We start from the raw sequence: 26,169 nt of genomic DNA on the forward strand, positions 1-26,169 counted from the left end.
ATCACACACTACCTCCGCTACCTGTACTCCATCCACATAGCAGCCATCACACACTACCTCCGCTACCTGTACTCCATCCACATAGCAGTCATCACACACTACCTCCGCTACCTGTACTCCATCCACATAGCAGTCATCACACACTACCTCCGCTACCTGTACTCCATCCACATAGCAGCCATCATATACTACCTCCTCTACCTGTACTCCATCCACATAGCAGCCATCATACACTACCTCCCCTACCTGTACGCCATCCACATAGCAGCCATCACACACTACCTCCGCTACCTGTACTCCATCCACATAGCAGCCATCATATACTACCTCCCCTATCTGTACTCCATCCACATAGCAGCCATCACACACTACCTCCTCTACCTGTACGCCATCCACATAGCAGCCATCACATACTACCTCCCCTACCTGTACTCCATCCACATAGCAGTCATCACCCACTACCTCCTCTACCTGTACTCCATCCACATAGCAGCCATCACACAATACCTCCCCTACCTGTACTCATCCACATAGCAGTCATCACCCACTACCTCCTCTACCTGTACGCCATCCACATAGCAGCCATCACACAATACCTCCCCTACCTGTACGCCATCCACATAGCAGCCATCACACACTACCTCCGCTACCTGTACTCCATCCACATAGCAGCCATCACATACCACCTCCGCTACCTGTACTCCATAAACATAGCAGCCATCACACACTACCTCCCCTACCTGTACTCCATCCACATAGCAGCCATCACACACTACCTCCGCTACCTGTACTCCATCCACATAGCAGTCATCACCCACTACCTCCCCTACCTGTACTCCATCCACATAGCAGCCATCACATACCACCTCCGCTACCTGTACTCCATCCACATAGCAGCCATCACACACTACCTCCGCTACCTGTACTCCATCCACATAGCAGCCATCACATACCACCTCCGCTACCTGTACTCCATAAACATAGCAGCCATCACACACTACCTCCGCTACCTGTACTCCATCCACATAGCAGCCATCACATACCACCTCCTCTACCTGTACTCCATCCACATAGCAGCCATCACACACTACCTCCGCTACCTGTACTCCATCCACATAGCAGCCATCACATACCACCTCCGCTACCTGTACTCCATCCACATAGCAGCCATCACACACTACCTCCGCTACCTGTACTCCATCCACATAGCAGCCATCACACACTACCTCCGCTACCTGTACTCCATCTACATAGCAGCCATCACATACTACCTCTGCTACCTGTACTCCATCCACATAGCAGCCATCACACACTACCTCCGCTACCTGTACTCCATCCACATAGCAGCCATCACATACTACCTCCGCTACCTGTCTGTTACATAACTAGTAGCACATACTTCCAGCTTCTCGCACATGAGTCCGGGGGGTCGGTCCCGGGTTTCACATGGATTTATCTGCTTTAGTTAGTAATGAAGATTCGGATAGTGAGATCCAGGAGGACGACGGCTCTGACGAGATGGAGGACGAGGACAGAAGACTCGGCCGGTTCCAGATGGGGCGCAGCATGCAAGGTACTGCGCTCCAGTATGCGGTGTGCCACGTCCCGGCATCCTCAGCGCAGGGCGTCTGCACAGCTACTGGTTTCTGGGAACATTAACCCTTTCTTTTTGATGATTGCAGCAAGAGGCAGAAGTGTCTCACAGGGGACGCGACTAACAGATGTGTGTTATTACAGGGAGGGGAGGCCGGATCGTGGGGACCATGCATGGAGGCGACAGCGACGAGGTAAGTGACCGCAGAGGATGACCACCATACGGCTCAGTCTATTAAACCCGGAAATCGACACTGTGGCCCCGAGTCATCATTTGTGATAGTTTTTTCTTTTTTTTAAGTCACTTTTTCCTCTTTTTTTTTTTTCTTTCTTTTGTGCTATACAATGACATCTTTTGCTCCATAATCGTGCACATGGTTCATGAATGTTGCCCAAAACCAAAAAATTTTTTTTTCTTTCTCTAAAAAGGCACAAAAAAGGGTATGCACCGCTAAAATGTCACACATTTTGTAAAAAAAACAAAAAAAACACATGTACATAAAATTATTTGTAGGTGGAGAGGAGGGGCACATTTGAGACTTGAAAAGAAAAATTGAATCAGATAAAAGCATCTTGAAAGGGAAGCAAGGGAACTGCAGTCTTGTAAATCTCTGCAACTAGGGTGTCCATGCTGATTTTACAAGTTTTCCCACCTACAAAGAATGGAGAGGTCTGTCATTTTTATTGTAGGTGCACTTCACCTGTGAGAGACAGAATCTAATGATAAAAAGCAGAAAATCACATTGTACGATTTTTTACATACTTACTTCATGCAATAAAATGCAAATTAATTATTTGATCACCGACTAACCAGAAAGAATTCTGGCTCTCACAGACCTGTTAGTTTTTCTTTAAGAAGTCTCCTACTCTGCACTCATTACCTGTATTAACTGCACCAGTTTGAACCCATTACCTGTATAAGAGACACCTGTCCTCATACTCAATCACACTCCAACCTCTCCACCGTGGCCAAGACCAAAGAGCTGTCTAAGGACACGAGGGACAAAATTGTAGACCTGCACAAAGATGGGATGGGCTACAGGACAATAGGTAAGCAACTTGATGGGAAGGCAGCAACTGTTGGCTCAGTTATTAGAAAATGGAAGAAACACAAGATGACTGTCATTCTTCCTTGGTCTGGGGCTCCTTGCAAGATCTCACCGCGTGGGTTAAGGATGATTCTGAGAAAGGTCAGGAATCAGCCCAGAACTACTCGGGAGGACCTGGTCAGTGATCTGAAGAGAGCTGGGTCCACAGTCTCAAACATTACTGTTAGTAACACACTACACCGTCATGGATTAAAATCCTGCAGGGCACATAAGGTTCCCCTCCTCACCAGCACATGTCCAGGTCCATATGAAGTTCGTCAGTGATGATATGGATGACCTAGAGGAGGCATGGGAGAAGGTCATGTGGTCACATGAGACCAAAATAGAACTTTTTGGTATCAACTCCACTCGCCGTGTTTGGAGGAAGAAGAAGGATGAGTACAACCCAAAGAACACCATTCCAACCGTGAAGCATGGTGGGGGAAACATCATACTTTGGGAGTGCTTTTCTGCAAAGGGAAGAGGACGACTGCACCGTACTGAAGGGAGGATGGATGGGGTCATGTATTGCAAGATTTGAAGATGGGTCGTGGCTGGGTCTTCCAGCATGACAATGACCCAAAACACACAGGCAGGGCAACTAAGGAGTGTCTCCCTAAGAAGCATTTCAAGCTCCTGGAGCGGCCTAGCCAGTCTCCAGACTCAAACCCAATAGAAAATCTTTGTAGGGAGCTGAAACTCAATGTTGCCCAGTGACAGCCCAGAAACCTGAAAGAACAGGAGAAGATCTGTATGGAGGAGGGGGCCAAAATCCCTGCTGCAGTGTGTGCAAACCTGGTCAAGAACTACAGGAAACGTCTGACCTCTGTAATTGCAAACAAAGGTTTCTGTACCAACTATTGGGTTTTTTGTTTTTCTATTGCATCAAATACTTATTTCTTGCAATAAAATTCAAATTAATTATGTAAAAATCATACAATGTGATTTTTGTTTTTTAGTTTTAGATTCTGTCTCTCACAGTTGAATTGTTCGTAGGATAAAAATTACAGACCTCTCCATTCTTTGTAGGTGGGAAAACTTGCAAAATCGGCAAAGTATCAAATACTTATTTTCCTCACTGTGTATATGTATACACACACAGTCATGGCTGAAAGTGTTGGCACCCTTGAAATTGTTCCAGAAAATGAAGTATTTCTTCCAAAAAATTTTTATCAGTTACACATGTTTTGTTATTCATTTGTTTCCTTTGTATTGGAACAACACAAAGAAAAAAAGGCAAATTGGACATAATTTCACACAAAACCCCAAAAATGGGCTGGACAAAATTGTTGGCACCAAAAGCCAAAATGCTTCTGGAAAAGCATCTTGTGAACAGATGAGACCAAGATAGAGGTTTTTGCTAAAGAACATCATTCTGCTGTTTACCAAAAATGGAATGAGGCCTACAAAGAAAATAACACCTTACCTACAGTCAAATATGGTGGAGGTTCAAATATATATTGGGGTGGTCTTGCTGCCTTTGACACTGTGGGGGCCTTGACTGTGTGCAATGCATCATGAAATCTGAAGATTATCAAAGGATTTTGGGTCTCAATCTAGTGCCCAGTGTCAGAAAGCTGGGTTTGGGGTTTGCGTACTAGATCATGGGTCTTCCAGCAGAACAATGACCCCAAACATACTTCATGCACTAGAAATGGATGGAAACAAAGCGCTGGAGAGTTTTGACGTGGCAGCAATGAGTCCGGATCTAAATAGGAAGCGATTGATTGCAGTGATTTTTTCCAAAGTGTTTACAACCAAATATTTAGTTGAGAGTGCCAACAATTTTGTCTGAGCCATTTTTGGGGTTTTGTGTGAAATGATATCCAGTTTGCCTTTCTTTCACCAATAAACATGCGTAAAGCAAAACTTGTAATTGCAATAATTTTCTAGGAGAAATACTTCCATTTTCTAGAACAATTTCAAGGGTGCCAAAACTTTTGGCCGTGACTGTGTATCTATTTATACTGTATGTTATATGGGTTTGCTGCCTTTTTCTATCCATTTCCCATTCCGTTCTTCATTGCCGACTGTTGTTTTACTCTCGCGCTCTCTCCTCTTCCTCCTCCTCATATCTCATGTCTCCTTTTTATTTCCTTGCTGTCATTACGTGGAGGCGGCAGCCAGTCCTGCCATTATAGTTAATACTGAGGCTCTGAGCAGCCGCCAGCAGGTTGGTACAAGCCCCTTTAACCACGGGACATGGCAGCCTCCCCAGTGGTGTCAGACGAGGCTCGGACCATTGCGATATGGAAGGACCTTGACCTAATATTTCGCCCTCGTTCCTTTACACAGGATGCATTAGAAGACAGTGAAATGGATGTGGAGGATGAAGACGATGAGGACGAAGACGATGATGACGACGACGACGATGATGAGGAAGAAATCGTAAGGGCAAGAGGACCCAAGAGAGGACTGGGTAAACCGAGTAGACGATTGCAACAAAATGAATCATTGGTGGAGAGCGACAACGACTTCTAACTCTCTTCCCAGCCACACTCCTCCTCTTCCTCCTCCTCCTTTTCCTCCTCCTCCTCTTATATTTTTATCGCTTCACAATTTTACACCTTTTGTTACATAATCTAGATCTATGTATAAAAATAAAAACAAATGAATATAATGATTTTGTTTTTTTAGTATCTGCGGTACAAAACAAAAGCGTAAAAAGGAGAAGATGGTAAAGGGGAACTAAACTTTGAAAAAAAAAAAAAAGTTTTAGTTGTGTTGATCAGTGGCAGACGGGTGCACAAAGGACGGCAGAAGCCCCCAGCTTCTAGCGTATATGGACTCAATAGTCAGTTTATGGGGGGGTTCTCAGGACTACCAAACATATAACATTCTGCTGAACCTTTGAGACCCCCTTATGTTTCTCTTGGGTGTAGTTGCACCCTCCCCCATATTTCACCCCAGGGGATAATATATGTGATTACAGGGGGGTATCTGAGCTCATCCCCACCTTTGGTTGTTGTGACGTGAGGTCCTGTTACCTTTATGCTGCGCTATGATAGGAGACCCGGCTCGTTATGGCTTCTAAATTTCACTCCTGGGACTTTATCAACCAAGTGTTAATCTTCCCCCCAATTATTTTTTTTTTGGGGTGAATAATTTAAAGGGAAACGCCCAAAGCTTTACACATTAGTAAGAGTTTAATGAGCCCGCCCTACTTATGGTGTCGCCAGTATCCATTATGAGTCTGACACCATGGCGCTCTGTCCAGTGTCCCCAGGTCCACGTTGCGGCATGAAGGCTTCTCATAGGTTCACCTTGCAGTGTGGGGCGTCGTTCTTCAGAGTATCTGAAATCACTTTGGCTCCGGATTGACCAATGTGGTTTCCCTGCAAACTGAATATTTATAAAGTGTGTCAATTTCCTTGCAGCGCCACCTCAGGAAAAACGAAGTACTACATCACTGACATCAATAGGCTGTCCTGTAACGCAGGGTCACCCGCCCACTATTAGGGAAGAGGCGTGAATGGGGGGTCTCGTACTAAAAGGCGAGGATTAGGGCTCACCTGGGTGTTGGAGGCAATGGAGACTTACCTAAGGGAGACGAGGGAAGAGTTTCCAGAGACGGCGTTGGCCAGACAGATGGCACCGTCCAGACCTATGGAGTTTTCCTGCAAGCTGAGAAGACAAGATGGCGGTTAGCTGCCGGCGTTACATTCCAGACCTCCCCATGTGTGGTCCTTACTTCAGAATCTGCAGGGCGCCGTTAACCTTCAGCGCAGCCGCCAAAGCCTTAGCTCCTCGAAGGCCAATATTGTTCCCTCGTAAACTAAAGAGGAGCAAAAAATGGCCGAATCATCAAGTTACATAAATAATAAACCACTACAACAGGTTTTACCTGCGATAGGAACTGTGACAAAACGAGCTCTGCTACATCTGTGCAAGGTACTTACTCAAGCGTGGTCAGAGTGTTGTTCACCATTAGAGCCTCTCCTAGAGCCTGTGCTCCCGACGGCCCGACAGCTGCACCCTGCAGACTGTGACATAATAAGAAACGATAATCAAATGCAGGAGAAATGGATTCTGCTGATATCTAATTGGAATCAATGTGTTCTTTCAGCTTTCACATCAGATATTTCCTGTTTTCTGCAGTTTACTTTTCAGCTTTGCTTTATAGATTGGGACAGAGTCAGCAGAGACTTCTCATCATTACCAGGAAATGGATCTATTGACAGATGGCTGCTCAATTCTTCTGGAGGACACAGATCAGACTCCGTATGTAGCTTTCCTGCCGCTCCACGGTCATTGGGGGCAGGGTTGTGCTCCGCCACTTTATGGTGACTTTTCTGTCAACTGCCATTCATTGCACCTGACATTGCTGCTTGTCAGGCCTGTATTTGTATTTCATCCCCACCTTTGCCAATTTTCCCAAGTTTTCAGCCACTTCATCCTTCTTATGATCATCTGCCATTGTTTCACTCACTCTGCCATCATTTTCACATGACAGTCCACTGAATTTTGTTTTAAGAAGACTTACCAAAGAGCAGAAAGTGTAGAGTTGTTTTGCAGGGCACTAGCCAGTGCACACGTGCCCTCGTCCCCAATGGCATTTTCCTGTAAACTAATCAGATTGGAATACTTATGCAATTAATTATTTAAAAACTGTAAAAAATACAAAAATCCTATAACATTTCCTATGTATTTAGTGCCGGTGTAGAGTAACTTCTGTCTGACTGCAGCCACCACTAGAGGGAGCCGAGGAGCTTACTGTATACATTGAATTTAGCCCCTGAGCTCCACCTAGTGGTGGTTGAAGGCAGCTAGAATTTACTCTACCTCTATGCATGGGGATTCTGAGCTCCACCCAGTGCAAGGATAAATTAGAAAATTACCCAGGACAGAATGATAGACTTGAGTATGAAATGTGGTCATACATTATTTACCCCCTATATACCCACATTTAGTTTATGCTTCATACTTACTCTAAAAGGCGCAGACACTGGTTAACACGAAGGGCTCCTGCAAGGGACCGCGCCGAGCCCGCCCGAAAAAAATTCCACTGGAGGCTGATGGAGAGGAATTAGATGGTGTTAAAATGAACACGTGATGATAATTTATCTCTCTCCTCCTCTCCCTTAAAGTGCCACCAAAGAGTTATCTAGGACAATGACATAGTGATGTTAAGGAGTCCTGTGGGTGGGTTAAGGAGTCCTGTGGGTGGGTTAAGGAGTCCTGTGGACGGGTTAAGGAGTCCTGTAGGCGGGTTATAGAGTTTTGTGGGCAGGTTAAGGAGTCCTGTGGGCAGGTTCTCATGAGCGGCCCACTGGATTGATTGACATCCCATAAACCATGCGGGAAGTAGTGGTCCTGACTTTTCTGGGCATGATTTGGGGGCAGGCCGTAAGAGGTCACCATTGGCCAAAAAAAGGCCAATTCATGGCTGACTACTGTTGTGAGAACTTACTGTAGAGTCTCCAGGCTCCGGTTCTCCCTCAGCGCTCCGGAAATGGCCTCCACGCCTTCATCGTGCAGCAGGTTCGCCGTCAGACTGAACAGGTCATAAATATACTGAGTTACTATGTGGCATCTCCGTCACATTGGTGTAACATATAAACAGCGGCACCTTGCCTTATATCTATGTGACCACTGCAGACAATCACTGGCCCTGACAGGACCACCATGGCCAGTAGATGGCTGCAGTGACGTGATTGTGAGTCACGTCACCATTGCAAGAAAATCTTGAGTGACGGGGATTTACCAGGGGAGTACTGAACATTGCCCATTGGCTTAATTATTATTTTTTTTAATCCCAGGCCGCCCCTTTAAGCAGGTTTAGCTGAGCCAAACTGTTGTATTAGCAGAAGGGTACTATTAACGTAGGTGTTAATATCCCTTTAAGTGTGACTATACTTACTCCAAGTGGGTCAGGGTGGTATTTTTTTGGAGAGACCGTGCCAGGGCCTGAGCGCCCTCAATGCTGATGGAGTTCTCCCGCAAACTGGGAAACAGAGGAAAAAACAGCCAAAAAATATAATCTCTGCGGAATTCTGAGATATCACCGTCTATAGGGAATGCTGAGGACGCACTTCAGATGTCTAAGACCGCGGTTCTGGCTCAGGCCACCGGTCAGGGACTTCAGGCCACGATTACTGATGGAATTACTCTGCAGGCTGGACACAAACGAGGCCGGTGTGAAAATACATAAAAAAAACGGGAAATCTACAAATCCCACCATCTATAGAAGAAGAATTAACTAGTAGTCATTCATTTTAAAAGGACCCTCTACCTCCTAAAACGTAAAATTCTGTCTAGGTAGAGCCTAAAGGTTCTGCGACCTGAGAATGTGACATTATGGGAAGGTTTAGGCAGGTTCTCAGGCTGAATCTAGGAGCAGCGAGCAGGGGTGTGATGGGCACATGTGATACTTGTGTGGGAGGGACTGTAGGGGCCATCAACTGTTGGGCAGCATACTGTGTATGGGGAATATACTGTGAGGGCATCATACTGTGTGTGGGGGAATGTACTGTGTGTGGGGGAATTTACTGTGGGGACATCATACTGTGTGTGGGGGAATGTACTGTGTGTGGGGGAATTTACTGTGGGGACATCATACTGTATGTGGGGGAATGTACCGTGGGGACATCATACTGTGTGTGGGGGAATGTACTGTGGGGACATACTGTGTGTGGGGGAATGTACTGTGGGGACATCATACTGTGTGTGGGGGAATGTACCGTGGGGACATTATACTGTGTGTGGGGGAATGTACTGTGGGGACATACTATATGTGAGGGAATGTACTGTGGGGACATCATACGGTGTGTGGGGGAATGTACTGTGGGGGCATCGTACTGTGTGTGGGGGAATGTACTGTGGGGGCATCGTACTGTGTGTGGGGGAATGTACTGTGGGGACATCATACTGTGTGTGGGGGAATGTACCGTGGGGACATTATACTGTGTGTGGGGGAATGTACTGTGGGGACATACTATATGTGAGGGAATGTACTGTGGGGACATCATACGGTGTGTGGGGGAATGTACTGTGGGGGCATCGTACTGTGTGTGGGGGAATGTACTGTGGGGGCATCGTACTGTGTGTGGGGGAATGTACTGTGGGGACATTGTACTGTGTGTGGGGGAATGTACTGTGGGGAAATTATACTGTGTGTGGGGGAATGTACTGTGGGGACATTATACTGTGTGTGGGGGAATGTACTGTGGGGACATCATAACATCATACTGTGTGTGGGGGAATGTACCGTGGAGACATCATACTGTGTATGAGGGAATGTACTGTGGGGACATCATACTGTGTGTGGGGGAATGTACTGTTGGGACATCATAACATCATACTGTGTGTGGGGGAATGTACCGTGGGGACATCATACTGTGTGTGGGGGAATGTACTGTGGGGACATACTGTGTGTGGGGGGAATGTACTGTGGGGACATCATACTGTGTGTGGGGGAATGTACCGTGGGGACATTATACTGTGTGTGGGGGAATGTACTGTGGGGACATACTATATGTGAGGGAATGTACTGTGGGGACATCATACGGTGTGTGGGGGAATGTACTGTGGGGGCATCGTACTGTGTGTGGGGGAATGTACTGTGGGGGCATCGTACTGTGTGTGGGGGAATGTACTGTGGGGACATTGTACTGTGTGTGGGGGAATGTACTGTGGGGACATTATACTGTGTGTGGGGGAATGTACTGTGGGGACATTATACTGTGTGTGGGGGAATGTACTGTGGGGACATCATAACATCATACTGTGTGTGGGGGAATGTACCGTGGAGACATCATACTGTGTATGAGGGAATGTACTGTGGGGACATCATACTGTGTGTGGGGGAATGTACTGTGGGGACATCATAACATCATACTGTGTGTGGGGGAATGTACCGTGGAGACATCATACTGTGTATGAGGGAATGTACTGTGGGGACATCATACTGTGTGTGGGGGAATGTACTGTTGGGACATCATACTATGTGTGGGGGAATGTACTGTGAGGGCATCATACTGTGTGTGGGGGAATGTACTGTGGGGACATCATACTGTGTGTGGGGGAATGTACTGTGGGGACATTGTACTGTGTGTGGGGGAATGTACTGTGGGGACATCATACTGTGTGTGGGGGAATGTACTGTGGGGACATTATACTGTGTGTGGGGGAATGTACTGTGGGGACATAATACTATATGTGAGGGAATGTACTGTTGGGACATCATACTGTGTGTGGGGGAATGTACTGTGGGGGCATCATACTGTATGTGTGGGGGAATGTACTGTGGGGACATTGTACTGTGTGTGGGGGAATGTACTGTGGGGACATCATACTGTGTGTGGGGGAATGTACTGTGGGGACATCATACTGTGTGTGGGGGAATGTACCGTGGGGACATCATACTGTGTGTGTAGATAGTCTGTGGTGGCCATGAAAGGGGTACTGTACTGTACTGTACTGTGGGAACACTGATGGGTTTCACAGAGCAATATTTGTGTGAGCAAATATAAAGAATTAGGCAAAGTAAGGGAAATAGCGTAAAATAGAAAGTCCCGCGACCCACACTATGTCCCCTTTCCTGACTTTCACAGTTAGTGGGAACGCTTCAGCTAAAAGGATAAAGAACTGCAATAACACAAAGAGGAAGTAAATACTGATATATTACTGTAGAGATTGGTCATCCCACATAATATGCAACCGTGAGAAACCACACTTTGTGTCTGTAAGGGTAAGTTCACACAGGACTTTTTTGCTGCGTTTGTTATGCTAATTTAGGTGCGTTTTTTTGGTGCGTATTTGGTGCGTTTTTTGGGTAAGTTCGCACAGGACTTTTTTGCTGTGTATTTTTGCTGCGTTTTTTATGCCAATTTTCAGCTGCTTATAATAGATGCGTTTTTTGTGCGGTTTTGGTGCGTTTTTTTGTCTATTTTGCATGATAATAAAGTTGAGTGACCCCAGTGGAGCTTAGTATCGCCTTCATCCCAGCGGGGGAACAATTTACGGCGAATTACATGCCATGCATCGGCCTTTTTTTGACGATCACTGTAGTTTGGGCAAGCTACATCCCAAATTACAGGCATTGCTTCCACCTTGGAAAAATAAATGAAAAAGTAATTACCAAATGCAAGATGAAATGAAGCCAACATTCATGACAAGGAAGATGCAAACATACACATGCAGAACACATGAACATGTACATAACAGCACATGAGCATCGCAAAGTGTACCATTGCAAACAATCGGATAGATAGATAGATAGATAGATAGATAGATAGATAGATAGATAGATAGATAGATAGATAGATAGATAGATCACAAATTAAAAAAAATATTACCTCCATGATTAGTTGGGAAACATTAATGCTCATCCTCCTATACCAAGACATGGCTAACACCTCACTACCAGAAACTCCCTCACAATAGGTCACAATCAGGACACCTCACAATGGCTCTTCACACCTCACAATGGCTCCTCACACCTCACTACCAGGAACTCCCTCACAATAGATCACAATCAGGACACCTCACAATGGCTCCTCACACCTCACAATGGCTCCTCACACCTCACTACCAGGAACTCCCTCACAATAGGTCACAATCAGGACACCTCACAATGGCTCCTCACACCTCACAATGGCTCCTCACACCTCACTACCAGGAACTCCCTCACAATAGATCACAATCAGGACACCTCACAATGGCTCTTCACACCTCACAATGGCTCCTCACACCTCACAATGGCTCCTCACACCTCACTACCAGGAACTTCCTCACAATAGGTCACAATCAGGACACCTCACAATGGCTCTTCACACCTCACAATGGCTCCTCACACCTCACTACCAGGAACTCCCTCACAATAGATCACAATCAGGACACCTCACAATGGCTCTTCACACCTCACTAACCACACCCCTAAGCTCTTGGCTGTGAGATCACTTCCTGCTGGCCATGATTTTTCTGCACCAAAAACGCAGCAAATAATGCTACATGCGTTTTTGCAGCGTTTTTTTCCATCACCCATTCAAGTCAATGGGTGAAGAAACGCTGCAAAAAGTGACATGCCCTATGTCCAAAAAACGCAGCAAAACAGAAAATACTGATCAAACAAAAACCCAATGTGTGTGCATGAGATTTCTGAAATCTCATAGGCTTTGCTGGTACTGTAAAAAGCAGCTGAAAATTAGCATAAAAAACGCAGCAAAAATACGCAGCAAAAAAGTCCTGTGTGAACGTACCCTAATAAATCAGGTGCGGGATGAGCCACTGCTGTCTCTGGCCACCGTCCATAAAACGTGGATCCGTACTAGGGCTGTGTGTGGCCATAGACTTTGTACGGCAACTGTTTATTTACAGGGGTATTCCAGTCTCTCCTGGATTAGTGTTATCTGTTATATCAGTGTCCCTGTTCAGGTAGAAGTGAGGAACGAGGCAATCGGTGGGACCCTCATTGATGTGACCTGTTCTTCATCCCTCCGACCCCCCCATTCATAGATGTGACTTACTCCAGGGTGATTAAGCTTGAGTTTGCAGTGAGACCTTCTGCCAAAGCCGCGGCTCCTTGGTCTCCCAGCCTGTTGCTTGATAACCTGCAAGAAACCCACCCAAAGGATGTGAAACCATCAGTACTTCCTCTTTATGACGCCATGCGGTGGACGGATAGATCGGGAACAAGACAGAGCAGATCACTCACCACAGCTCCTGGAGTACCTGGTTCTCCTTCAGGCTGGACGCCAGACTCTCTGCCCCCGCAACTTCAATGCCATTCTTCTTAATACTGTTGGAAGGCCAGATGGAGTTTTATGATATTTAATTTTTCAGTGGACAAAGCCATATGAGGCCTTGTTTTTTTTTGTTTTTTTAATTTTGCATTTTTTTTGTTTGGGGGTTGGCGACTGTAAAATGGACCTTTATGGACACAATAATGCCAAATTTGTTTTTAATTCCTTTATTTTTTAATTGAGAGAGGATTTAAATTTGGTATATTTTTACAGTAAAAATTTATATAAAAAATAGGGATTTTTGTGTACTCACCGTAAAATCCTTTTCTCCGAGCCACTAATTGGGGGACACAGCTTGAACTTGAACATGGTTCTGTGTCCCCAATGTAGCGAAGGAGAAATATGGATTTTTGTGTACTCACCGTAAAATCCTTTTTTCCGAGCCACTATTTGGGGAACACAGAACCATGTTAAAGTTCAAGCTGTGTCCCCCAATGTGGCGAAGGAGAAAGTATATTTTAGTCCCCATAGGGAACTTAGTCCTGCAAGCACTTCTATGGAGCCCATAGGAGCACCAAGATGGTGGAGAAGGAGTGACACTTGACTACGGTGGCAACCTATCTTCTCCCCCATCGCCTCGCAGGAAGTGGAGCAATAGATGCTGGAATCATTGCGCCACCCAATCGTGCCATTTAAATGCTTCCGTCAGAGATTGATGTTGGCATTTAAATGGTTAAGCTGCAGCGATCAGAGCGGGTTGCTGTTAGAGGCAGGTGCAGGCTGTATAACACAGTAGGAAGCAAGTTCAGCCTCTGAGCTCACTCCGTACATCCGCACCCACTATAGGATGTGCTATTACATCCTAAATCAGAAAAGGGTTAATATGGGACCCCAATGGAAAATTTGTAGGGGTGTAGCGGAAACAAGTCACACCTGCACCCTGGAGCCTTCAGGAGCCAAATGCTGCTGTACCACGTAACAAGCCACTAGTATTACAAATGGCCCGTGGTAGGTCCCGGTTGCAGATTTGGCTTTGGGGTCCAGGATCTTCACGTTACACTAAATCACCACCTAAATAACATGAGTCCACTTACTTCAGGGCCTTCAGCTTGCGGTTCTTCCGTAGAGACTGCGCCAGGTGCTCGGCCCCCTCCGATTTGATGCGGTTGTTTTGTAGACTGCAAGAAAGATGAAGGCACAGCGCTAATTAATGAAAATCTGACAACGGGGCCGGTCCAGGTCTCCGGTTTTACATGAAGCTCCCAGGGAACAAGGAGCAGCATCTCATGAATACAGGTGGCCAAGGGCTAGGATTAGGGAAATGCTCTGAGGAGCATCAGCCGTCCGTGCTGCAGCGGGCCACGCTGATGGACTAGCAGCCAAATATTGTGACCACCACAAATTTTAGCATTAATTGTATAGCAGCATTATTTAGTCGCTGTACAGTGCCATACGTCTATATGCAAATAGTCTCTTCAGAGGGAAGAGGTCGAGAACTCTAGCGCCACCTATAGGAAGTAGAAATCCTAAAAGACAATATCAACTCTATTAGGATTTTAGGATCGCTACTTCCTATAGGTGGCTCTAGAGTTCTCGTCCTCTTCCCCCTCTGAAGAGACAATTTGCATATTTCCCAGAGGAGCATTGCGGCTTAAAAGTCTCCTCACCTCGGCATGTCAGGCTTGACATGTCACTCTCCGCAAGGAGGAACATTACCCCATACTTCTATATAGCACTGTTATTTGGTCACTGTATAACGGTATTAAATGAGCAATATAAGGTCATACTATTTGGGAACTATGCTGGTATTATTTGGTCACTTTATGGTGGTATTATATGAGCACCGTATGCTGGTATTATTTGGTCACTTTATGGTGGTATTATATGAGCACTATATGGTGGTATTATTTGGTCACTTTATGGTGGTATTATATGAGGACTATATGGTGGTATTATTTGGTCACTTTATGGTGGTATTATATGAGCACTATATGGTGGTATTATTTGGTCACTTTATGGTGGTATTATATGAGCACCGTATGCTGATATTATTTGGTTACTTTGTGATGGTATTTGGTCACTTTATGGTGGTATTATATGAGCACCGTATGCTGATATTATTTGGTCACTTTGTGATGGTATTATTTGGTCACTTTATGGTGGTATTATATGAGCACTATATGGTGGTATTATTTGGTCACTTTGTGGTGGTATTATTTGGTCACTTTATGGTGGTATTATATGAGGACTATATGGTGGTATTATTTGGTCACTTTATGGTAGTATTATATGAGCACTATATGGTGGTATTATTTGGTCACTTTATGGTGGTATTATATGAGGACTATATGGTGGTATTATTTGGTCACTTTATGGTGGTATTATATGAGCACTATATGGTGGCATTATTTGGTCACTTTATGGTGGTATATGAGCACTATATGGTGGTATTATTTGGTCACTTTATGGTGGTATTATATGAGGACTATATGGTGGCATTATTTGGTCACTATATGGTGGTATTATTTAGTCATTGTATGTAATTATTTTCTAAGCACTATAAGGTAGTATTATTTACGTAATATGTGCAGTATTTATTTATTGTATGATGCCGATAATTAGACCTTTTATGGCATAATAAAAAGAACACATTGTACGTCATATAGACGGCACCTCTGGAAGGAGAATCCGAGGGCACAAACCAAGGTAAGGCCAGCCATGGCTACAAGTGATAGTGACTGGCAGTAAGACTTCTGCTCTCCAAAAGTCCTGCTAAGTGCATCTATGGAGATCTCATAGATCACGTTAGTATCGGCAGCGAGTACTACAGCGAAGCATTCGTTAGGGCACAGTTATCAAAAGCACCTAAAATAAACCATATCTATGTTGCTCATAGCAACCAATCACAACACGGCTTTCATTTTACTGGGGCAGTTTAAGAAATTAAAGCTGAGCTCTGATTGGTCGCCATGGGCAACAAAGACAATTTTTTCTTCTTCATGTATGACTGTTCTAACAGATGCATGGAGGAGGTCGGTGTGACCCAGTACTGTCTACTCACTTGAGAATCAAAAGTACTTGATTGTTCCTCAGATATTCGGCCAAGGATCGGGCACCATTGGGTCCAATGATATTGCTGTGCAGGCTGTGGCATAAAATGCAGGCGATTAATAGTATGCTTATGTCTCAAAGAACGTACAGAGTAGCTACTTCCTATAGGTGGCACTAGAGCAAGCACATGGCAAACTTGGGCAAGCGTTGTGGCCCACTGCCCCTGGGCTAGCGTCATGTTCCACTGCCCCTGGGCTAGCGTCATGTTCCACTGCCCCAGGGGAAGCATAGTGGCCCACTGCCCTGGGCTAGCGTCATGTTCCACTGCCTCAGGGAAAGCATCGTGGCCCACTGCCCCTGTCCTAGCATCATGTTCCACTGCCCCTGGGCTAGCGTCATATTCCACTGCCCCAGGGAAAGCATCGTGGCCCACTGCCCCTGGGCTAGCGTCATGTTCCACTGCCCCTGGGCTAGCGTCATATTCCACTGCCCCAGGGAAAGCATCGTGGCCCACTGCCCCTGTCCTAGCATCATGTTCCACTGCCCCTGGGCCAGCATCATGTTCCACTGCCCCAGGGGAAGTATCGTGGCCCACTGCCCCTGTCCTAGCATCATGTTCCACTGCCCCTGGGCTAGCGTCATATTCCACTGCCCCAGGGAAAGCATCGTGGCCCCCTGCTCCTGGGCTAGCGTCATGTTCCACTGCCCCTGGGCTAGCGTCATATTCCACTGCCCCAGGGAAAGCATCGTGGCCCACTGCCCCTGTCCTAGCGTCATGTTCCACTGCCCCTGGGCTAGCGTCATATTCCACTGCCCCAGGGAAAGCATCGTGGCCCACTGCCCCTGGGCTAGCGTCATGTTCCACTGCCCCAGGGGAAGTATCGTGGCCCACTGCCCCGAGCAAGGGTCGTGTTTAACTGCCCCAGGGAAAGGGTCATGTTCTGCTGCCTCAGGGGAAGCGTCGTGGCCCACTGCCCCATGGGAAGCGTCGTGGCCCACTGCCCCAGGGGAAGGGTTATGTTCCACTGCCCCTGGGCAAGTGTCGGGGTCCGCTGCCTGAGGGAAAGGGTCACGTTCCACTGCCCCTGAACAAGCGTTGTGTCCCGCTGCCCCCCTCCAGGCAAGCATCATGGCCTGCTGCCATCCCCCAGGCAAGCGTCGTGGCCTCTGCTCCCCCCCGGGCAAGCGTCGTTGCCCGCTGCCCCCCAGGGCAACCTTCATGGCCCACTGTGCCCCCCTTTTCCTAAAACATTCATTTAAAAAATTAGTAAGAAAATTACATATTTGGTATTGCTGCTTGTAAAAATGTCCAAACTAATAAACTATTATATTTATCCCATATGGTAAATCCAAAATAAAATGTGACAAGGCAGAATAGCTGTTTTGGGCCATTTCGCTTTCTCAGAAATGAATAAAAATAGATCAGAAATGATATTGATAAAAACTACAGCTTGTACCACAATAAAACAAGCTTCTATACAGTGAAATCAACCGAAAAATAACAAGGTTAGAGGTCTTGGAGAGCAAAAAGGAAAAAATCTAAAGGGTTTTTTTTGCCATTAGGAAGAGAGCTAATTTACTTCCTTTTTCCATGGACTTCCAACACCATCTAGATCTCCAGGACAACCAGGGCCTTCGTACCTCAATTCCATCCTACAGGTGATTCATGGAGACTTACTCAAGAGATGAAAGAGTCCTGTTCACCATGAGAGCTTTTCCCAACACTTTAATACCACGATTACCCAACTGGTTTTCAGCAAGGCTGGAAATAAAGAGCGTCGAGAAAAGGCAGATTTATTAACTGTCGATAGATAGCGTCTCGATGAGTCCAAGACCTCTACTCGTATTACTCGTGTGTTCGAACAGATATTTGCTCATGGGCTACTCACCTGATTTTCTGGATGGCACAGTCTTTGGCACGCAGGATGGTGGCCAACAGTTCCATAACATCATCCTTAAAGTTGTTATTCTCCATTCTGTACAAAGAAATGTATATGAGATGCAAACTCCCCGTATCGCACATGTAATAGCACGTCATGGATAGTCGCAAGACTTGTAGTAATTACCGGAGGTTGGTGCAGTACTGGAGCTGAGGGAGGAAGTTCTGGACTAGTCCATAATTCAGGCATTGGTTGAGGTTCGTTCCTTGGGAACAGCTGCCTGACACACGTAGCAAATATGCAAGAGCAGAACTTGTCAATGGATTCAGCTGACCCTTAAGAGTCCCCGTCTTCAGAGCCTCATCCACCGCACTGATCAGCTCAGTATGACCCATCTCGTAAAGGCAGCACACCAAGTTCACCATCCCACCAGAGATTGTCTTTCCCGCACTGAGCAAGCTCTGAAGGTGATCTATAGCCGATCCACGATGGTTGCTTGGTTCCTCTTTACTTGGAAGACATCCGGCTAGGACACGCGGGACCTGTGGTGAAAGAAGTCCAGATAGGAAACGGAGGAAAATAGACAACTCTACTCCATCAGCTTGTAAAACGCGCTGGGTGGCACTTTTATAGTGATTGAGAAAGCCCAACTTGGGCCAAGAGACTCCACCATCTGCAAACAGGTCAAAGATGGCACGTTTGGCAGCAGAGTGGTAGTGAACAGCTGCCAGGAACTCTTGCAGCAGAAGATGGGAGAAGGCGAAAGCTGAACATGAGGGAGAGTGTTGAGAAATCAGCAATCGTGAACATAAGCTGCCGGGCAGAACTGGGGTCTCGATCCCACAAGATTTCAGATCTGACTCATAGAAAACTGTCCGTTTTCTAAGCAGACCCTGGAATGCCAGTTTGCCCAAATTGCCAACCATTCTCCGGGCATTTGCTGGTTGTTCTATCCCTTCTGCATCACAGAATTGGGCTTTTAAGTACCAAGAAAATATGGCCGACAACGTATCTGGTAAATGTTGATTTGTTGAGTCTTGAGCATGCAATGTAAACTCTAGAGAAAGTCCTATAATATGGCACAAGGTGGGCACAGAACAGAGAGCCTTCAAGGCACGATGACATTGTAGATGATCCCAGATCCTCTCCAGGGTGCCGTTGGTGTCATGTATCAGCTGATCTAGAAGATCCTTGATGTCATTTGACCCTAAACCAGAGATTTCTGTCATACGATCTACAAGCCCACCAGGAATCTTTGCAGCTGCTCCTGGTCTTGATGTGACCCACACGGTGACATCTGGCAGCAGGTTCCCTCGTAAAATATTGGTAATGAGACACTCGGGAGAAAGCTCTTTCTGGGGGTCAATGCTGCCAACAGAGTCTGAGAAATCAAGTGGTGCTCGTAATTCATCCAAGCCATCCAAAATGAGAAGAGAACTTGGTGGTAGAGTGGTAGTGCCAGGGCAAGCAATACGAACTAACTTCTCTGCAGAGAGGCGATCATGAATATTCAGCTCCCACAGTTTCAGAGACAACACAGATTTAATTTCTGTACACAACTTGCCACGTGTCCACTTTTCCACAAACAGTCGAACGAGAGTGCTCTTGCCAGCCCCTGCCACCCCCACAGTTAGGGTGATACGTGGTGTAAGACTGACTCGTGACAATGGCATTAGCATTTTTTCAAGAGGCAACGACTTAGAACCTGCTCGTCCAGCCTGCTCTAGTTCTAGTTGTCCAACGTCATGTTCTTGAATCTGGGCATCTTTGAGACCTTCCACCATCAAAACTGAGCTTAACTGTGACAAAAGTGGCTGCTGATCATCGTATTCCACGTTGTCCAAATGTTTCCGCACCAGTGGATCTGTAAAAAGACAAATGTAAAGTATCAGTCAAAAGTTTGGACTCACCTGTTCATGCTATGGTTTTCCTTGTTCTTACTGCAATATGCACATAGTAGATTCAGACTGAAGGCAGCAAAACACAAGGGGACACATGTGGCAGCAAGGAGCGAAGAAACGCATGTGAAGCAAACCAGAATATGTGTTCTTAGTTTCCTGATGGTACCCCCCTCTTACTTTGATGTCAACTTTATACCCCCTTGGCATTCTCTCAAGCAGCGTCGTCAGGTCATCACCAAGAATGGCTTCCAACCATTATGAATGAGTTCCCAGACGGGCCGAGCACTTCTTGGCTGCTTTGCCTTTACTTTGCTGTCAATATCATCCCAAACCTTCTCAATTCGGTTGAGGTCGGGTGATGGTGGAGGCCATGTCATTTGACACAGCCTCCATCCCTCCTATTATTAGTCACATAGACATTACATAGCCTGGAAGTGCATTTTGGGTGATTGTCCTCAGGGAACACAAATGATTGTCCCATTAAATGCAAACTAGTTTGGATGACATGTCCGTGCAGAACGCTGTGGTCGCTATGCTGGTTAAGTGTGCCGTGACTTTGGAATAAATGACCAATGGTGTCACCAGTAAAGCACCATCACACCTTCCCCTCCATGCTTCACGGAAGACAACACACACACGTGGAAGCCATCTGCTCTCCTTTTCATCAAGGCATGGAGGTTGGAACCAAAAAATCCCATATTTTGACTGCTCAGACCACAGTACAGATTCATACTAATCTAATATCCAGTCCTTGTACTGCTTGGACCAAAAAGTCTCTTAGCAGTTTTCAGTAGCAATTCATCCATAAAAGTCTGCTTCTCGTAATTTACTCTAGACAGTTAATGTTGAGATGTGTTTGCTATGTGATGTCTGTGCATCATTTATTAGAGTTGTTATCTGAGGTGCTGTCAATTTGAGGTTTCTGAGGAAGGTCACTCTTATGAACTTATCCTCTGCAGCATAGGTAATTCTTGGTCTTCTTTTTCTGGGGTGGTCTTCATGAGAGCCAGTTTAATCATAGAGATTAATTGTTTTCATGACTGCACTTGAGGATTTCTTCAAGGTTCAAGCAATTTTCTGACTGACCTTCATGTCTTATAGAAACAATAGACTGTCGTTTCTCTGTACTTACTTCAGTGCGTCTTGCCGTATTCTGGCTTAGAACAGTTCTAAACTATGGATCTGTGTATCAACACTACCTCTACAAAAAACACCTGATGGTCACAAACATTTGCTGAAGGCCAAATGAGCTCTTGGTGAGGCATACCTGTCCATTGGAAGCCATTCCAGGTGACGACCTGATGAAGCTGCTGGAGAGAATACCAAGGGTAATACCAAGAGTACTGTGAGGAATCTAAGATTTAACACACATTCTGGTTTGTTTCTTTACTGTTTGTGTCCATATCTGTTTATTAGTGGTTTTGCTGCCATAAGTCTGAATCTACAATGTGCACATTCAAATAAGAACAAAAAAAAACACTGTATGAACAAGTGTGTTCAAACTTTTCAAGAAAGTTAAGACAAACCCTAGAGTTCAAGAATAGGACATGACTGACCGTAGTGGCGCATCCGAAGGTAAAGGCAGGTGCGACTGTTCTCGATGCAGTGTTGGAAAGCTTGGAGAGGCATCCTGCCCTTCCCACCCACGGTGTCCATAAGGGCCTCTGCCCGCTTGGGCAATGGTAACTCCTGAAGACGTTTCACCTCGTCTGCAGCCAACAGCTGCAGATCTTGTAGCTTTGTCATGATCTCCTGCAGGGATTCCGGACAGGCACTGGATGCCAGCTGTCTCCTGTACCGGAGAATCCATAGGCCTAACCACAATAGAGAGAAGTAGTTACTATCATGTAAGCCATGCCTAAATAGCTCAAAAAGCCACAGAAATAAAACATAAAGCACAAACAAATTAAAAAATCTTGAATAATTTTTCCCTTCATTCTGGGTCAAAGAGACAAACTGATTTGGGTTATACTTATTTCCAGGATCCCAAAATGTCAAATCTGTGTAATTAAGCAAAAGATTAATCACCTGATAAACATGAATTTACAAGAAATTTCCACCATGTTGGTGGCTGAGCAGCTTCCTCAAATAAAGTACAGTACTGAAGTTAAATACTCCTTCAGAAGATGGAAACTGTACTAAATAACTTTACTACCAGTAGATGTACCGAGCCACAGTGGGTTAGAAGACAGAAACTGTACTAAATAACTTTACTACCAGTAGATGTACAGAGCCACAGTGGGTTAGAAGACAGAAACTGTACTAAATAACTTTACTACCAGTAGATGTACCGAGCCACAGTGGGTTAGAAGACAGAAACTGTACTAAATAACTTTACTACCAGTAGATGTACAGAGCCACAGTGGGTTAGAAGACAGAAACTGTACAAAATAACTTTACTACCAGTAGATGTACAGAGCTACAGTGGGTTAGAAGACAGAAACTGTACTAAATAACTATACTACCAGTGGATGTACAGAGCCACAGTGGGTTAGAAACAGAAACTGTACAAAATAACTTTACTACCAGTAGCTGTACAGAGCCACAGTGGGTTAGAAGTCAGAAACTGTACTAAATAACTTTACTACCAGTAGCTGTACAGAGCCACAGTGGGTTAGAAGACAGAAACTGTACTAAATAACTTTACTACCAGGAGGTGTATGTAGCCCTTGAGGGTCAAGACTGTAAAAGGTGGGCTAAGGACATGTACCCTTGAACAACACAAGGTATATAGTTTATAAATAGCTGTTTACAAACCTTCCATGTCATTGTTTCGAAATAACACGAAATTCCAGGATTCCAGACGTGATCAAGGTCCATGTCATCTCTTCATCTATGCTGAAGGTAGACAAAACCCAGCAGACACCGTCCCAAAGTAATAAAACTAATTTAGGTCAGTCCACAGATGGAATAAAAAAAAACAAAACCAAACAAGCATATAATAAAAAGTCTTGATTATTAAAACCTTCAGTTAAAAAGACGAAGACTAACCTAACGTGTCATATCTTTTTGTCCTGTTTATCTTGTTTTGCAATGAAAACTAAAAAAAATTAAAGAAATCTCTATCTGAAGAGTTCAGCTATATCCCCCTCAATATTCCATGTCTTGCTGTAAGACAACTGCCTGCAGCAGGAGCCTCCCCCCACTGCTAGGACTAAGGATCAATAAGCTCCACCCCCTTAGGCCAAGCATAGATTAAACTGAACTTCTGGGTGAGATTAACCCCTGTGTTTTCTGCAGGATTTTTCTAAGACTGACCTTTTCAGAATGAGGAAGAAGATATAAAAAAAAAAAACAACACCAGCGACGATGACTATATTTCTAATTTAATTTAAACATTAATTTGATGATTTTGTGGTGATTTAAGAGGGAAACAGAAACAATTATAAAAATAAGCCCAAATCAAAATTAATCCCATCATCCAATAAACCCAAGACTTTTCCTATATCAAAAGGAACACAACAGGAACCAACGTGAAGACCATTTCATACAGACTTCTACGTGACAGCAGCATCTGGGAGGTTGGAAATAGGGGAAGGTGTCCCCCTTCTGCCATCAGTTTCTTACATAACAAGTTGGCATTGACACAGCAGCTGGGGGGTATTACAATATATCACAGGTTCAAGTTCCCTAGGGGGACTAATAAAAAAAAAATAGGGTTAAATAATTAAATAAAAACGGACCTTTTCCAGATTAAATAAAATGAACACATTTGCTATTGCCACGTTTCTGGCTGTCTACACTAATAAAATATGCCGTAATACTTATCCCACACGTTTCGCTCCAAAAATAAAAAGACAAAATCTAAATGGTCACTACAACTCTTAAAATATATATATATATATATATATATATATATATATATATATATATATATATATATATATATATATATATATATATATATGTGTGTGTTGTTGACCTTAATTAAAATTAATAAAACTACAGCTTGTACCCTGATACAATATCAATGTAAAAATGAAAAGAAAAAATATTTTAGAGCTTTTGCAAAGTGACGAGGAAAATCAAAAGCAAAGAGGGGCCCAATGGGACTTACATAATCCTAGAGCTGGCCCTCTGCTACTGACCCCGAGTGGATCTCCCATCGCCCTCTGCTACTGACCCCGAGTGGATCTCCCATCGCCCTCTGCTACTGACCCCGAGTGGATCTCCCATCGCCCTCTGCTACTGACCCCGAGTGGATCTCCCATCGCCTTCTGCTACTTACCCCGAGTGGATCTCCCATCGCCCTCTGCTACTGACCCCGAGTGGATCTCCCATTGCCCTCTGCTACTGACCCCGAGTGGATCTCCCATCGCCCTCTGCTACTGACCCCGAGTGGATCTCCCATCGCCCACTGCTACTGACCCCGAGTGGCTCTCCCATCGCCTTCTGCTACTTACCCCGAGTGGATCTCCCATCGCCCTCTGCTACTGACCCCGAGTGGATCTCCCATCGCCCACTGCTACTGACCCCGAGTGGATCTCCCATCGCCCACTGCTACTGACCCCGAGTGGATCTCCCATCGCCCACTGCTACTGACCCCGAGTGGATCTCCCATCGCCTTCTGCTACTTACCCCGAGTGGATCTCCCATCGCCCTCTGCTACTGACCCCGAGTGGATCTCCCATCGCCCACTGCTACTGACCCCGAGTGGATCTCCCATCGCCCACTGCTACTGACCCCGAGTGGATCTCCCATCGCCCACTGCTACTGACCCCGAGTGGATCTCCCATCGCCCACTGCTACTGACCCCGAGTGGATCTCCCATCGCCCTCTGCTACTGACCCTGAGGGGATCTCCCATCGCCCTCTGCTACTGACCCCGAGGGGATCTCCCATCGCCCTCTGCTACTGACCCCGAGTGGATCTCCCATCGCCCTCTGCTACTGACCCCGAGTGGATCTCCCATTGCCCTCTGCTACTGACCCCGAGTGGATCTCCCATCGCCCTCTGCTACTGACCCAGAGTGGATCTCCCATCGCCCACTGCTACTGACCCCGAGTGGATCTCCCATCGCCTTCTGCTACTTACCCCGAGTGGATCTCCCATCGCCCACTGCTACTGACCCCGAGTGGATCTCCCATCGCCCACTGCTACTGACCCCGAGTGGATCTCCCATCGCCCTCTGCTACTGACCCCGAGGGGATCTCCCATTGCCGTCTGCTACTGACCCCGAGTGGATCTCCCATCGCCCTCTGCTACTGACCCCGAGTGGATCTCCCATCGCCCTCTGCTACTGACCCCGAGTGGATCTCCCATCGCCCTCTGCAACTGACACTATCATTCTACCCCAGACAGGTCCACGTGAGCATCGGCCCCAATGTTATAGCCAGTTTGATATGGCATGGGGGCAATGTGGCCTCTTCACTATGGACGCTCAGCAGTTTTGAGCTGGGCTCTTGTATCCTCACCGCTGATCTCGGTCTCCTTGCTTCGTCCTATCAGCCCAGACAGTTGGGCAATGCCTCCGTTACCTGTCGCCAGTCGGTCATCCTCCTTGGCAGCTCCTGGCGCGGCAGCTTCTCCCCAGCCCTCCAGTCCTCTGACCGCCTCCTGAGCTCTGCTGTGCACCGTGCTCGTCGGTCTGGTGCAGCAGCTTCTCCCCAGCCCTCCGTCCTCTGACCGCCTCCTGAGCTCTGCTGTGCACCGTGCTCGTCGGTCTGGTGCAGCAGCTTCTCCCCAGCCCTCCGTCCTCTGACCGCCTCCTGAGCTCTGCTGTGCACCGTGCTCGTCGGTCTGGTGCAGCAGCTTCTCCCCAGCCCTCCGTCCTCTGACCGCCTCCTGAGCTCTGCTGTGCACCGTGCTCGGCAGTCTGGTGCAGCAGCTTCTCCCCAGCCCTCCTTCCTCTGACCGCCTCCTGAGCTCTGCTGTGCACCGTGCTCGTCAGTCTGGTGCAGCAGCTTCTCCCCAGCCCTCCGTCCTCTGACCGCCTCCTGAGCTCTGCTGTGCACCGTGCTCGTCAGTCTGGTGCA

At 46.2% G+C, this 26,169-nt stretch overlaps 2 protein-coding genes across 8 annotated transcripts in view; one reads left to right on the forward strand and one right to left on the reverse strand.

The window, feature by feature from the left end:
• Window positions 1–5,301, forward strand: part of CLUAP1 (clusterin associated protein 1) — a 51,296-nt gene extending 45,995 nt beyond the window's left edge. For 2 of the 4 annotated variants that reach the window (XM_077274591.1, XM_077274593.1), the window contains 4 exons: window positions 1,466–1,573; window positions 1,738–1,787; window positions 4,798–4,854; window positions 4,977–5,301. In XM_077274591.1, the coding sequence (XP_077130706.1) occupies window positions 1,466–1,573; window positions 1,738–1,787; window positions 4,798–4,854; window positions 4,977–5,162 (401 nt within the window). In that variant the 3' untranslated portion in view covers window positions 5,163–5,301. The remainder of the gene's footprint in view (window positions 1–1,465; window positions 1,574–1,737; window positions 1,788–4,797; window positions 4,855–4,976) is intronic. The other 2 variants (XM_077274592.1, XM_077274594.1) reach the window with 1 other exon arrangement.
• Window positions 5,302–5,429: 128 nt separating this feature from the next.
• Window positions 5,430–25,708, reverse strand: NLRC3 (NLR family CARD domain containing 3). 4 transcript variants are annotated; one of them, XM_077274585.1, is made up of 19 exons: window positions 25,672–25,708; window positions 22,953–23,033; window positions 21,752–22,009; window positions 18,481–20,158; window positions 18,304–18,390; window positions 18,093–18,176; window positions 16,425–16,508; window positions 14,458–14,541; window positions 13,336–13,419; window positions 13,148–13,231; window positions 8,714–8,797; window positions 8,542–8,625; window positions 8,092–8,175; window positions 7,610–7,693; window positions 7,165–7,248; window positions 6,581–6,664; window positions 6,373–6,456; window positions 6,222–6,305; window positions 5,430–6,023 (listed from the first exon to the last, which is right to left on the reverse strand). In XM_077274585.1, exons 2-19 carry the CDS (start codon window positions 22,957–22,959, stop codon window positions 5,933–5,935), a joined length of 3,213 nt encoding a protein of 1,070 aa, XP_077130700.1. In that variant the 5' UTR covers window positions 22,960–23,033; window positions 25,672–25,708; the 3' UTR covers window positions 5,430–5,932. The 4 variants fall into 4 exon arrangements, with proteins under 4 accessions (XP_077130700.1, XP_077130699.1, XP_077130698.1 ...); XM_077274584.1 differs by having other exon boundaries at window positions 22,953–23,079; window positions 25,672–25,695; XM_077274583.1 differs by lacking the exon at window positions 25,672–25,708 and having other exon boundaries at window positions 22,953–23,499.
• Between the last annotated feature and the right edge of the window lie 461 nt (window positions 25,709–26,169).

Source organism: Ranitomeya variabilis, chromosome 7 (assembly GCF_051348905.1).
Source record: "Ranitomeya variabilis isolate aRanVar5 chromosome 7, aRanVar5.hap1, whole genome shotgun sequence".
Classification (NCBI taxonomy): Eukaryota; Metazoa; Chordata; class Amphibia; order Anura; family Dendrobatidae; genus Ranitomeya; species Ranitomeya variabilis.